This window comes from Mixophyes fleayi, chromosome 6 (assembly GCF_038048845.1).
Source record: "Mixophyes fleayi isolate aMixFle1 chromosome 6, aMixFle1.hap1, whole genome shotgun sequence".
Classification (NCBI taxonomy): Eukaryota; Metazoa; Chordata; class Amphibia; order Anura; family Limnodynastidae; genus Mixophyes; species Mixophyes fleayi.
This window is the reverse complement of record NC_134407.1, coordinates 70370210-70385838: the sequence shown is the minus strand read 5'-3', so window position 1 is coordinate 70385838 and position 15629 is coordinate 70370210. Positions and strand designations below refer to the sequence as shown.

The 15629-nt window shown below is 39.7% G+C and overlaps 1 protein-coding gene and 1 long non-coding RNA gene across 3 annotated transcripts in view; both read left to right on the top strand.

Moving 5' to 3' along the window:
- Window positions 1-15629, top strand: part of KIF19 (kinesin family member 19) — a 63997-nt gene that overhangs the window by 12291 nt on the left and 36077 nt on the right. For both annotated transcript variants that reach the window (XM_075216831.1, XM_075216832.1), the window contains 3 exons: window positions 1518-1628; window positions 14456-14543; window positions 15267-15403. In XM_075216831.1, coding sequence (XP_075072932.1) covers window positions 1518-1628; window positions 14456-14543; window positions 15267-15403 — 336 coding nt within the window. The remainder of the gene's footprint in view (window positions 1-1517; window positions 1629-14455; window positions 14544-15266; window positions 15404-15629) is intronic.
- Window positions 2481-2919, top strand: LOC142160291 (uncharacterized). Its single transcript, XR_012693137.1, has 4 exons — window positions 2481-2580; window positions 2612-2644; window positions 2752-2784; window positions 2855-2919. It is a non-coding gene; the product is annotated as an uncharacterized LOC142160291 (long non-coding RNA).

The window sequence follows — 15629 nt, the reverse complement described above, 5'->3', positions numbered from 1 at the left end:
GAGCAGGAATGCTGAGTTTAAGGTATTTGTAGTAGGGCCAATAATGATAGGGGGCCTCATAATTTATAGTGAACTTTGGTTCTCTTACCTGGAAACACGTTATCTAGAAAGCTCTGACAAGAGGAAGGAAACAGAGTAAAGAATAGCTGCTTCTCAGTAATAATGTTATGATGCTCAGGCATGTCCTCTAGCATCCTCTTACAGTAACTATGTTGATCACTGCTCTAAACAAGGCAATGAGGAGGGAACTGTCAGGGCAGGGGGGATGGGGGAAGTCAATTTTAAAATTGTAATTTTGGAAAATCTTTTTCAGATAACAGATCCAATACCAGTACTTTGGTAGTTTCTGGGAGCTGTAATAAATTTGGTTTGATGTTCTTGATATATATATAACAATTACCATGGGGAAAATGATGTGATAGGAGAAGTATAAACTCAGAACTGTTCTGTAGTGCACGTCAGGAGTGTGGCAGTGGTTGATCAGGCACAAAACATGGTTAAGGAAGACTTTGGACAATTTGCAGTATAGCCCAGGCCTCAAGTTAGTCCACAGCTGATCACTGCAACACTGATATTAAAAAAAAAGTTCAGTTCTACATCCTCCATGTAGCATTCAACTGGGAGGACTCTACATCTGCAGCCTGGAAGACTACAGTCCTAGAGAAGCATTAAAACAGCTGGAGTTGGTTGATGTGTGGTAAACAGCAGATGCAACCATCCAGCCAGCTGCTGTGATATTTCTTGCCCTACCCGTTATGTATGGACCATCAATCCACACACCACATTTCTGCAGTGCAAGTCTTCCAAGCTGTCAATAACTTGGTGTCTGCTGTGCTAGAGAATCACCTCCCTCCTAAATTATCAAACTGCTGCAGAGGAGTGAAATGTGATTCACTTAATAAAATAGAAACACTGAGGTTATTTCAGGTGTATTTGTCAACTCTTTAATACACAACCTTTAATATAAATGAATATGAAATATTAGATTTAATTAAAGATACTAGTAGGAGTCCCAGAGGACATGCTACCTAGAGATGGTGTCCAAGAGGAAAACTATCATGTAAATAAATATATGTTTGAAATATTGTGCAAATGAATATAAACTGAACATTGCTGTTTAGTTAATTAAAATTGTAATTGCATTGATGGAAACTGCAGGCTGTAATATGGCACTTACAAGTCTCCATACTAGCAAATGAGATGCCTCATGGATAAAGAAACTATACATTTTTAATGAAGTATGTTAAAAAACCACCATACCAAAAAAAGTAATTCAAGTTTTTTTGATTTCATGTTTCCAACAACCAGCTACATAAGGGAAGGGAGGTCAACAAGGTTTTTCTAAATTGTCCCTCATAACGGACAGGATTGTTTTAGAAAGAGTTACTTTAAAATGTTCCTGTGTCTACACACAGCGGAGGCAGCCATGACCATACAGCCTGTCAATTGATGTTGAACTAGTGATATCACTGAGGCACGATGCATTTCATTCAACTCTACACATTAACTCCCTGCAGATGGTGGTTCTTATGGATCCAATGGAGGACCCAGATGATATTTTGAGAGCCAACCGGTCCCGTGAGAAAACCTACATGTTTGATGTGGCATTTGATTACACTGCAACCCAGGTACAGTATAATGCTACAACTATATTAAGTTATTAACCACCAGCATTTTTGTAAAGTTATCACACATGTATGTTTATGTACAGTATGTGAGTGACTGTATCAGGCAGAGAGCAGAGGGCAGGCTGGGTGCAGTGCCAGTGCTGGGTTCTCGCACTGATCCTGGAAGTTAAGGACATTTGGTAGGTATGTTCTGTACACAACTGTACTCATCCTGGAATGCTGTCTTGTCATAGTAATCCCTGTACTTGTCTGTAGCCACAACAGCACAATAACAGACCCTCTGCAGGGAATTGCTGCATTTTATTTCACATTAGAGAGTGACCTCCAATGTCTTCTATGGACATTTCAATTATACGTTGATGACTGAGAAATGGCTCTGAAGATTACATATTATAATGTATCTACACGGTGCTCAGGTGGCGCATCTAGAGAGAGTAAACATTAGCTGTGTTTTCCAGGAATTATCCCTCAGATGCTGCATCCCTGGTGTCGCTGTTACTAATCATTTTTAACAGCTTCAGTGCTGGTACCGCGGTGCTTACTAGAATCACGTTAATATCTGTGGGTGGAATCTGGCCCGGCTGTGGATGACCTAAAAAAAGGTTTATAAGATCGCTTCTATTAACTAAGGAAAATAAGTTTGCTAGCTATTAGCTGTGAATGACATAACCAGATAATGATATCTGTCACAGAGATGTGTTCTCAGTAGGATTTGGTAAATTATAAAAATCACAATAAATAAAATCTCTTCCAGGCAGGCGTTATTGTTAGTTAATTTGCTGCTATTAAAATAGACCCATAATAAAGAAAATATTTCTCTTACTAAAGATTACTTAACTAATTTCACAAGAACAATTATTAGACAGTGTATCCTATTATTATATCACAGAGAGGCACAACCATCCCTATCCCCAGCTTTGGTGAAACTTCAGGTTCCAGCTAGGCATGCGCTGTGACATCACCATGGTAACTTAGTTAGTAAGGTGACATCACCATGGTTACTTAGAGTACAGAAGGTGACTGACATCACCATGGTAACTTAGAGTTAGTAAGGTGACATCACCATGGCAACTTAGAGTACAGAAGATGACTGACATCACCATGGTAACTTAGAGTTAGTGAGGTGACATCACCATGGCAACTTAGAGTACAGAAGGTGACTGACATCACCATGGTAACTTAGAGTTAGTAAGGTGACATCACCATGGTAACTTAGAGTAAAGAAGGTAACTGACATCACCATGGCAACAGTTTGTGAGCTGAACCATTTTTTTTATGAGAATGCAGCCTATAAGTTCATTATGACCCAGTGTCATCAGTGAGACACTTCATGGACAAAATATTAAGCTAATTTCTAGTGAATCTGGATTTTCATGAATATTGGTTCACTCCACAAAATTGCTGCCACCACTGTGTAGGTGACAGATTTTAAAATCCAAAATAGAATTTGCTCTAGAAAATATTTAAGAAGGTATATTTATTGGTCAATGGGACACTCCTAAATTACTCTAAACAGACTCTCTTGTGCTTGGTTTACATTCACAGACACACAGATACACCCTGGCAGACTTCTGCACACACATTTACATAAAACACAGATTACTATGTAAATCCCTAAATGGTGGATGCAATTACTGTTAATTTAGGAGCCAGAGAGGCAGTTTTGGGAGCTGGGTGTATTTATAGCGGAGGGACACTAGGAAGGAGCAAATTATGTTCCCTACTTCAGAAGAGGTCCTGTTGGAAAGTCTGTTGTTCTTCTGGGAGCAAATTAAATTAGTACCATTTTCACAAATAACTTTCCCAGTTTATGTTCATAAGTTGTCGGTTAGCGTGTTGGGAATCTTTGGCTCTGATGTGTGATTCTGGCCAATGTTGTGCAGATGTTGTTTTATACCATACTTGCCAACTCTCCCGGAATGTCCGGGAGACTACCGAAATTGGGTCAGTCTCACGGACTCCCGGAAGAGCAGCCAAGTCTCCCGCATCCCTCAACTGCTTACCCTAAATGACTAGATTTGCAGTGAATTGTGTCATTTTAGCCCCACCCCCGCGACAAAATGGCGTTTTCGTCACGGGGGAGGGGGCAAAATGCCGCGTTTGGCCGTGCCCTGCCCCCTCCCATTCTCTAGTCACTCTTCTCTCCCGGCCTACACTTGCTGAAAGCAGGCAAGTATGTTTTATACAGTATGTTACTTATTTTTGGAGATGTTGTGAGCAGTTGGAGCCCAGCAGTATGATACACCTCTAATACATACTTGCCCACTCTGCCCGAATTTCCGGGTAGTCATCCTCCCAGGTCTTGATGGAGGCAGGGCTATCGCATCACTTACCCCACCGACACCACACCCCTTCCTGCACTTGTCACATGACCTAGATCCCAGAGGGGAGGTTTTAAAAGTATGTTGTAATAAGCATGTTTATATATGCGCTTTAAGGCCATTAACAACTTTTGGGCCTATGACAGTCACCTCAATTGCTCTGACTGTCATGTAGCAAATGTCTTTTTTTTTATCCAGGCAATGTCTTAATGTAGATTGGGGGTATAACGGTCCATTTGTAGGATACAGCCCAGAATACCGGGTGATGATATATATAAGGGATGTGCAGTTCAGGATTCACCTATCTTCTTTTACATGACAGTGTGTCTTCAAATGTTTTGTAACAGACTTAAACGTTTTTTAAGGCGAGTAGATAAAGATTGTGCAGCATCTACGGCTGCCTATGTATGCCGGTCAGACTCCTCCGTTTGCCACACGTGAATGGCACAATATTTTTTGACCATGACGACCCCACAAACAGGCATGTTATGAGACAGCTTATCATATCTCCAAGTGCACTAGTAAGTAATTGCTGCTTAGATAAGGAAAGCATTACTAAATCTACTTTGAAACAAAGAAGCCATACAAAGCTTGTCACTAATTGTACAGTGTTTTCAGCCGACTATTGGGTCAGTCGAGCGATAAACGAATGGTAGGGCCAATACCACATTAGTGTGTACACTTAAATTATGAATGATAGTCGTTCCAAAGTACCAATCGTCGTTTCAATTGATTGTTCAGCAGAACTATAAATCTCATTCGTTCCAATCCTGCAGTACAATATCACAACCAATTACTTGACCAACTGCGATAGTTCCTCAAACAGCGACTCCTTTCTGGGCGTGTGTATTTAAATGTATGATGTTGTGTCTACGTCTCCCATGTGGTGTGGTGTCAAAACATCAATTACATGGGAATAATGTGCTATATTCAAATTTATTTAGCATATTGTTGCAGGGAGGCCATATATCGCTTCAGTGTGTACCGAGTCACAATCTTTTGAGACAAAGTTACGACAGACAAAAAACACAGCCCGATGCTAAATCGTTAAAAAATCGTGTAAAACGTGTATAGTGTGTACATATGGTTCAACCGACAGACCAGAACTTTGTAGGTACAATCGTTGTAGATAACACATTGGTCGGAAAATTCTGTAGTCTGTGCCCAGCTTTAGATGAAACCATGTAAATAGACGAGACTCGCTTGCTGCTGAATTCTCCAGGCTGTGATGTTTGTATAATTCACATTTTAATATGTCTGCATTATTGGGGAGGGCTGTGATTTCACAACTGTTTTGCTAGTTCATGTGAGAATAAAGAATAAAAAAGTAAATGACAAATCCTGCATAACTGTTTCAAATCTGATAGTTCTTGGTGTAAGCTATCAGATTTTCAGGTTTCAATTAAGGAGTCTCAGGTCACTTACTCTGTAGAAAGATAGAAAGTGTCACTTATGACCCAGAGGTACCATGCAAGAGTCCTTCAAGTGCGGTGGTGACATCACAGAAGTGTATTTATGAACTGTGTACCTATTTTTATAGATATGGATTTGCATGACAATTGGCAGTTTACGCTCGGGATGATGGGTGAATGGGGAACGTTCCACAGTTCTGCAGGATTGGTGCATTATTGCACTGAACTATGTGCCAAATCCACGAAAACATTTTTTTTTGCAGGGAAAGATATTTAGATTTTCAAATAGGGAGGAAATTGAGCATATTTTAAAGTGTTCCTGAAACCAAAATGCTACAAATAAAGCACAATTCACATGAATATACACACAAAAACCAATGTATTTAAACTAAGGAAATATGTGTCACTTGAAATAATGGCAACTCCGATGTCCCCCTACTTTGAGCCGTTGTAGGAAATATAATTAGTACATTGGAAAAAAATGGCAAGGAATAAATGAATGGAGTGGAGGGGGCAAATGTGATAGCAGTCTGTGACCAGTGGTAAGATTCTCACTGTGCTAGGTGTTATCTGTGCAGTACCACCTACAGACCCACATTACTGGATATGGACTAGGAATTTGTAGAGACCCAAAATTCCACCACTGGGTATATATAGATGTACTGTGCCTGTGTAAGATGTGTCTATATAGATGATCCTCAATGGCTCCTTACACCCAGCTCATTATTGTAAATCCGCATTTGTTTTTCTCCATGCTCACTGAGCCTTCGTGTGTTCAGAAGTAAAGGTGACCTCTTGATTTACAGTCTCGGCTGCATTCTTGTCCTCATATTCTACTCTCCAATTCATCATGATCCTTTCTCTATTGTTCTCCTGTTGTACTAACTCACCCCGTTTGTCTGTTTACTCTCAGGTGTTTTCAGTCTTTGCTCTCTGCTTTCTTCTCCATTGCACTTTTACTTTATGTCATTATTTCCTTCTTGTCTGGCAAGAAATCTTTGCCCTTGATAGAAATCCTCTCCGCTAAGAAAGAGAACAGACGAAACACAAGTCTGCTTGGAGATGAAGTTACCTCCTTTGCAGGATCATGTTGCCTCTTTGTATTCTGGGTTGTGTTACCACTTCACTTGCATTATTCTTCAGCCTTCTGCACCTTGATCTATGTGTGACGCTTGCTCTTGTCATGCTCATGTAATGTTATCCAGGGGAAAGGACTATCCCAACGCCAAAATTAGGCTCAGCTCAGTTGTGTCTAAGGTCTAAGTGGTAACCTGAGGGACTGGGTACACTGTCTGGTAGGAATCTAAGCTCCCACCGAGGTTGATGAAAACTAAAGTACCTTTCCTTCAGTCTCCAGGAGATCACAGCAACTAGCAGAACAATTCCAATAAACAATAAAAGTGCTGACACAAAAGAGAAACATACAAACAACAACCGAGTAATATAACCAACTTTTTGTCCTCTCCTAGTGCTCAAGCTTGCAAAGGGCATAGAATAGCAGTCCATTGGTCTAATCTCCACCAGGTATGTGCTGGGGTCATATCCCTCACACTGTTGCTAAAATCTGGCATAGAATCTCCCAGATTTTGAGCCCACTGTGGTGACCTGGATCCCGTAGAAACAGTGAGGTGGTTTGGGTCAACTGATACTTGTTGTGGAGCTGTCCACAATTCTGCTCATATAAATCAGTCAGAACCTTGATCCCCAGCCTGTGCTTAACAAAACTGGACAGAGTCCTCCCAAACATGGTCTTTTAACCCCCTTCCTCCCCATAAATTCCAATGCTCTGGGACAGGTCAACTGTTGGCGATCACAGGTGTTGGCCTATCATGGATTGTACTGGGACATGATTAAGTGACACCTCCTCAGATCCCTCACTGGGATTGCTCAGTGTCTAAGGTGTCACTAGGATATGAATACTTGTGCACAATACAACAGAGAAAAAGAGACCAGTGTAAGATGATGAGATTGCGCATTACTTGCACAGATGTGTGCAAACCCTTAGTTGTTTCTGTGCTTTAGTGTTTTTGTTCTGTCAAAAACCGAGGGGAATCTATAAAGATTGCAAAGGTTACGGGTGAAGTTGCATTGAAATTGCGAGAGGAACACAATCTGCACAAATTGGGATAAAAACATCATGGGATTCAATTCCTAGCATTCATTCTTGAGTGAAGGGGTCCCAGGTAGGCTTGAACTTTATGGACATGGCCCCGACACCCCCTTTCATGAAAACTAAGGATGCAGACAAATATGTTATATTATAAACTCTATTGGTTCCTCTGATTGAGCAAAACTCTAAGGAATATTTATCAAGAGGCTCCTTTCTCTTGCAATAAGATTGATTCTTTTAATTGCCATTTATAGTGGGGATAAAAATCCATCATCACCGCAATTGATCGAAAAAATATTTGCCAGGGCAGCTGAGCAAAGCTCTGCCCCAGAGATACTGGACTGGAGTGGTAAGGGTTACATTGCCGCCTTACCGGGCCAATCATTGCAGACACACAAATGGAAGAGCCAGCCTGCCGGATTGCACATATGCAGTGAAACCAAAAGCCCATTTGTTAACAAAAGTTTCAAAATATAAAAAAAAATATTTATATTTAAAACCGTTTTCACATACAAAAAAAGGTTTACTCAAATAAAGCCGTATTTAAATCATTTTTATGTGTAATCACCACCCAGAGATGGCAATAACAGTACCGGTATTGTATCAGAACTGCTATATTGCTTGTTAAATAGGCTTCTGCCACATCTTCATCTCTGCTAGCTGGTGACTGCAAAGACAAAGCCATGCACGTCTAACATTTTAAAAAATACTACTATTACATTTTATGGATATGTTACAAGTCTGACTAAAACATTGTTCCATACCTGACTACTCCGCTGGTCCCGTCTTGTCTTCCACCTCTGCTTCCAGGTCCACTTTTGTAACCACAGAAGCACTACTTCAGCTTGTGTAGTACATATAGACTGTCTAGATTTGAATACTTGCAGGAGTGTTGTGCAGTATATTTGCACCAATTCTAAATCTGTTAGTTGCACCATAATGATGTTTCAATGGTTACAAACCAAGAGTAAAGAAACAAGTGTCCCTGAACCCACAAAGTATATAGTAGTCACAGCCAGCTCAAGTTCCTTCCACTACTACCCTGATTGCTACACATACTGGGCCTTAAGTCATTAAGGAAAGTAAGGCAAAAAAGGAGTTAATGTTCTCTGGGACAAACCATGTTACAATGCACGGGGTGCAAATTAGTTTATTATTTTGTACATAACTTAAATACTGGCTGTTTTGTCATGTAGCACACAAATACTCGATAGCTTTACTTTTATGAGTACACTGAAATTGAAAGTTGATCTAGGACATGTCCTACCCAAACTATAATTCTGTCCGCACATTTTAAATTTACCTCCCCCTCCAATGAAACATGGTTTTGCCCAGGCGCAAAGTTGCTGCTTTTTTATACTTTGTTCTTCTTAATGATTTAGACCCACTGTATTTGGTTGTATCTGTTCTGTTAACCTATCGTTCCGGATGTAGAGTTAGCCATATGGGACATATAGGGGCTTATTTATTATTAATGGTCCATTTGGGGCAAATTTTAATTGCCGCTAATTTTGGTATTAAAAATTCAATAATGTCGCTATTTATCAAATAAATGTCATGCCTCTGGATGATACTGGCCTGGAATAGTAAGAGTCTTCATGTGTAGGGGAATTGCCATCACAATACTTCCTAATCAGGCTTTCCCATGCTTTGGCTTGGGGAAGAATTTGCCCACAAAAGCTGACAAATCTTTCTTCCCGCAGGGTTATCTCTATTGCTCATGGTAACACTTTTGTTGAATTGGGCAAAGTGAAAATAGGCCTTTTCATAAATATACCCCTGAAGGTGTGATTTACTCCCCTTATATAAAATACTTGCAGGATTATTATGGTAAATGTCTAAATTAAGTACATGGTAATTTGGTAATTTACCATGGTTATTTTGGTACTAGGAAACTGAATACCTTTTTGTTTAGAGAAGGATTTTATTTATGCCTGTAAAATAAAAACAAGTTGCACATTATTTCACGCCCATGAAACACATTTAAAAATGCAGACGTGCAGGCCGTCCACACCTTCTCCCTTCCTCTGAGTATGCCCTGTATTTGTTACGCCCACTAGTGGCAGTCACCATGGTGAGTGGGGATAGGATATATCTCCTAATTTCTCAGCTATTTGGACTGTCCCCCCTCTATCAGGACAGTGGGGAGGTAGACTTATGTTTGATAAGTGCTGAAAATAATTGTTTTATGGAAACAGCTATACTTCTGCAACTTACATGCCTATGTGTCCTATCCTACTCAACACCCCCTGTTTATGGGAATCAAAGTACTTTAATCTGATTTATGCTGTGCAAGGCATGGAAATAGTTGCCCTATATGTTTCATTCAGCCCTACCACAGAATCACTTTAAACATCTATACTTATCCTGCTGCCGCTGCAAGTTATTGACATAGTTTAACCCAAAGAGCTGAAATTGAAAATCCTTGGCATACATCACTCAGCACAGTGTTTAGAGATGTGTTGGCGAGTGTTAATGGCCCTTACAAACAAATTGGATAAATCTATGATTACATCTAAAGCAGATAATTGCTTTGAGATTACTTCTGTCGCCTTTCTCCTTTCAAGGAGACTTATTTTGTCACTTGGCAATTACTACCTGCAGTATAAGCATTTACAGTGAAGACTTGTTCTATGATTCTGCAACAAAAGCAAAAGTGTGACAACGCGGTGAAAGGCTTTTGTGTGATTAAGAATGTAGAAATTCATTATGTACAGCTCACGCTCATTTTAAAATTTTGATTATGCATTTTGGATGCAAGATAAATGCAACAAAAGTCATCATATCTGTGTGAAAATTCTGTGTTTTAACAAGTTGTTTTTATCTTAATTTGATTGACGTTTGATTTGCTAAGCCAACAATACTGAATACTGCTTTTAACTGCAAACATTTACAGCCTGAGTCATTAAGGCGCGCATACTGACTGCATTGTGCGTTTGTTTTAAACCGCACGTCAATCAGCTCTACTTCGGAAGTCAACAAGGAACGGATCTAAAGATACGTGTGGTGATGACTACTGGTGTATGTTTACTATGTTCTGTTAGACCAAACACTGCAGGATACGTACAATACCTATGTGGAATATAAAGTCTCAAAAGAATGCACAGAAAAAATATATTACGCAAGTAATGTTACCTGTCAATAATATAGTTATTTATGATTATAAATGACATATAAAAAATTGTTTTAAATTTCCCTTTAGGCTGTCCTTAATGTTTACTGTACATAAGATATTTTTACGGTTGCACCTGGCTGCCAGCACATGTTTTCACATACATACTCTGCCGTCAGCACTAGTATTCGGAACTTAAACTAGCCCCCACAGTTGAAGAGATAAGGCAGAAAACCAGCGTAGTTCTGTGTACGCCTGAGTTTGACTTGAACATAGTGCACAGGATCTCCCTTACTGAATATTGCCTACTTGAATCCACCCATTCCCCACCCCGTTCACTCCTGGAATTTGAGGCTGTAGTAAGTGTCGTTTGCGCTCGAAGATGACTTGGACGTGGCTTTGCTCTGATGAGTATCGTCCGGTTCTCAGCATGTGAAGCGTGAGTTTTGCAGATGATATCCACAAAACCAGAATATCCGTTTATTAATGACAAAGGCCCTTAGGGTCTATGTATTAAAACAGCGTGGTGACAATCATAATGCACCAGTGCAATTGACCATGTCGGGGCTTCCCGAAGTCACCCCTCCAGCACGGACTCTTTTTACTATAGCGCTGCCGGTGAATGGAGGAAATGCGTCTAGCACTTCCACAGGTGAGGGATCCAGCAAAGTCGGAGATGCTTCAGCTGGATCCCACAGAAAATGACAGGTAAGGCCATCCTGAGATAGCGTTACCTTGCTGCCGAAAGCAAAGCATTTCAAGGCTTAATGAATTGCAGAACTTTGGAGCCCCCATATAAATATATGGGGACTGTGTTCAGAAATATTAAATGGGTTCTGACCATTTTATGGAGAAAAACGCTGTTTTCTCCGTTTTAATGGCTGATTGCACTTTAATAAATATAATTTGGCGCTAAGACCTGGGGCAATGCAGGGTGCAGAGGCTTCAGCTATAGAGGTTAACACTGGATCCTGTAGAGTATGTCAGTATTGCTCTTAACAGTACATTAATGAATCTTTGTTGGGGTTATTGTCGCACTAGTTAATTCCTACAACCACATGTACTCATTAAAGCTTTTATCTATCCATTATCAAGAAAAAAGGGGAGAAAAGAGCTGGATCTAATGATGCACTATGTGGTTTATATCTGAATATATTTCCTTTATACATTAAACCACAACATTAATTAAAACGTAACTTTTATTGTTAAATAAAATATTATAAAAAAAACCCCAGCAAAATATAAAGTGAAAAAGTGCAAGAAAGTGATTAAAAAATGCTGTGTATGGTGATGAATCTATTAGTTATATAGAAGGCGGTGTTTATAAATTCATGTCCCCACTTTCTAAACTGGAATAGCTGATAGGTCACTTAGTATAGTACTCTAGTAAATATTCAAGATAGCTGTTTCCATGTAAATTTCTGATTTTAAATTGTCATATATTTATACAGAAATGTTTTTCCTTTCAATGACCGATTTCTATTTAATTTATATATATTGTCCCTCGGGGAACGATATCTCCACATATAAAACAATTATTATTCCTGGTATCTAGCATTCAGTCCCGAATATATGAATCTGCTTGTCGGTTATAAAATCCAGCCAAATAAATGAATTGCATTGACGGGGGTGAATTGCTAGCAATTATTGCTTAATGGAAATATATTTAATATATAAACCACATATTGCACCATTAGATCCAGTTCTTTTTTTTTCTCTTTCTTCTTGATTTGCATGAATGAATCTTGTTAGGGACAGAAAAGTAAGAATAAAATTTGACAGAGATACAATTTGACTTTCCAATTTTAAGTGTTAGAATTTGTGTAGATTAGTACTGTGCTCGGACTCAGGGCCATCTTTTCCATTGGGCACGATGGGCAGCTGCCCGGTGGCCCCACGGGCAAGGGGGCCCCATAGACACGGTTCTTAATGAGAATAAATAATCCTTCAAAAGAAAAAAACCTGCAAAAAAAACCTACAAGGGTCACTGAGCAAGTACATCTATCTATCTCTATCTCTATCTATCTATATCTGTATCTGTATACATCTATATATATATATCTATATCTATATCTAGGGGCCCCGGTGCACTGCTTTGCCCGGGGGCCCATAATGTTGTTAAGATGGCCCTGCTCGGACTGTCTCTAGCCAAGCAGAAAACAATCAAGCACAAATATTTATTACTTCCTTCAACAATGGTACGGATGTTTTTATTGCTTGTATGCAGTGGTGGAAGTGGGCTGGTATACAGGGGTATGTCATACCGCCACTTCTCATACTGCCTATATTGTAAAACTATCAATTTCCATTCATTTACATTTTCCATACTCCCAACTTCTAAATTTCCATTCAGTCACTTCTAAATGTCCACTTCAACCACTGATTGCATGTGTAAAAAAAAGTATTTTCTAGCTATGACTAAAGATCTCCCCTTAAAGGGATTGGACGTCCTTCAGCCGATTGCATTATTTAATGCTAGGAGACACTTAAATGCCAGTGTGTGCCGTATTTTGTGTGAAATCTCCCTGCCCCTGCCCAGAGCCGACTATACACCAGTGAACGCAGCAACATCCATTTCATCTTTGAGCGCAAAGGACCCTTGCGTCAGCCTACGATTTCATGGGAGGAACGGGGAGAGAACTGGTCGCATGCACTTAGTCAATGTACAGTAGGAGCGTGCCAAGCTGGAGCGTACGCAGCAATGTCTAATTCAAACTATGAGCATTTCAATGGCATGTGGTTTTCTGTCGTATCACTTACACCAGGTACCGGGCAGGTGTAAGTGCCGACTGATGGTAATGACAGATGTGTATACATGCTAGAACATGTGTTTGCAATCAGGAGCATCTGTAAAATTGCATTTTATGTAAGGTAGATAATAATAACATCATGATTCATGTATTTAATGGGGGGGATACTTTTAAAAAAAATATTTTATCATTAATGACTACATTATTAACAGGTGACACTCATTGAATACTTCTATTTTTTTGAACCGTTATGTTGTACATATGTATTGGATATTTCTTGCAGTCAGGGGAGGGCTGGCAAATATTAGCCCGGGGGACAAGACTCGACTCAGCAGCCTATTCGGAACATTTTAATGTATTTTGTCTGGCAAAGCAGAGCATATCTAGGCCTGTGTTCAACAAGAGACATTTCTTCAGATCTGCTCGTAAGTGAATACAGCCGTGTGTATGCCCAATTTCTGTGCGTTTTAGAAAATCAAAAAGCAATTTACATCCATTTTGCGTGCATTAATATATCGGACCCTGAATGATGGAGTTTAATAATGGAGGAGTCCAATGCATTTAATCTATATTAGCCACGCCTTCTCAGGACTGCAGACTTCTGGGTAATGACATTTATATGGCAGCCCTTTGAGTCAATGCTTCACCCACCAGTTTTTAGAGCATAACACAAGTTTGTTCATCCTTGTTATGATTTCTTAGTGCAGGATATGGGGCTAGATTTACTAAGCTGCAGGTTTGAAAAAGTGGGGATGTTGCCTATAGCAACCAATCAGATTCTAGCTTTCATTTATTTAGTACCTTCTACAAAATGATAGCTAGAATATGATTGGTTGCTATAGGCAACATCCCCACTTTTTCAAACCCGCAGCTTAGTAAATCTAGCCCATGGTGTTCTGGTCAGCCTGTCAAAAGCTATACAGGAAACTCACTGACTGATCTATTTTTTTAGTGGAGATGTCCCTTTAATCCACAAGGAAATAGTTTTACAAGTTGTAACACAAGTAGCTAACATGATGTATACAGATTTATTTTTATATATGCAGTTAAAACAGGAAACAATGTTAATGTTTCTTGGCAGCTCCAAGACAAACCTTCAACATCTTTTTTTTTATTTAACAGGATACTGTGTACCGTCTCACCACCAAAGGTCTGATTGAAGGAGTCATCTCGGGTTACAATGCCACAGTATTTGCCTATGGGCCCACAGGTGAGTTCTGTCAATGTGAAGTGGATCTATAATCCTCTACACATAATTTGGTGGGTGAGACAAAATTCAGTGCATGAATCCATTAGGAACTAATACCATCACTTAGGCATGAGATACCTCCGCTTTCACCCTAGACTCCCCAGAATAAAAAATACAAATTATGAAATAAAATAAAAGGTTTTAAAATGTGTGATCTGGAATGGGCCTCAGTGCAGGCGCATTGTCTGCCTTATCGTTAGTCTTGTGTTACTATAAACCACAAAGCTCACCATCTAGCATAATGCAATAATGCATTGCCAGCATAGGCAAGGTTAAGCTAGAGGCTCATTCATGTGTGAACAGGTTGTTGTCCTCAGTAGATTACCTACATCTTCTGTTACTAAGGCAACAAGACAGATGATTCTTTGGGAATCAATATTTTGGGCTTGAACAGTGGAGCTGTGTAACTGATAGGATATTACATGGCCTGAATTTACCTTTGTTCTCTATTTTCAAATATATTTAGCAGTCGATTTAGTAAATCCACGATAGAGCGCGTGTTTTCATTTCCTTACTTATTTATAACCACATCATAACTTGAAAAAAGAGAGAACTTTGATCTGCAATGTGGTATCTACAAATTGGGCATTATAAATAGTCTAGGTATTCACAATACATAGTGAACATCCTACTTGTTTTGTTGTTATTTTACTTGCACCTATATTACCCACTATTATTTCCCAGGATGTGGCAAGACATACACGATGCTGGGCACAGACCGAGAACCTGGGATATATATAAGGACTCTTAATGATCTATTCAAAGCCATCGAAGAGACCAGTGATGATATGGAATATGAGGTCCTCATGTCCTACTTAGAAGTAAGTGGTGATGGTAGTGGAGAAAAATACATTTTCATACTCCGAAATGTAACTAGATGTTTTGGGGCCCCATGTACACATTGTAAAGGGCCCCTCAAGGTTTACTGTGACTGACACCCACCTTACTCCTTCCCTCACTTACCTTACTGGGTTGGTTGGGGTGGGGCGCACTGAACTTCTTGCACAGAGATTAAGGGAACATCACGGTCCCCTTCCCGTTGTAGCA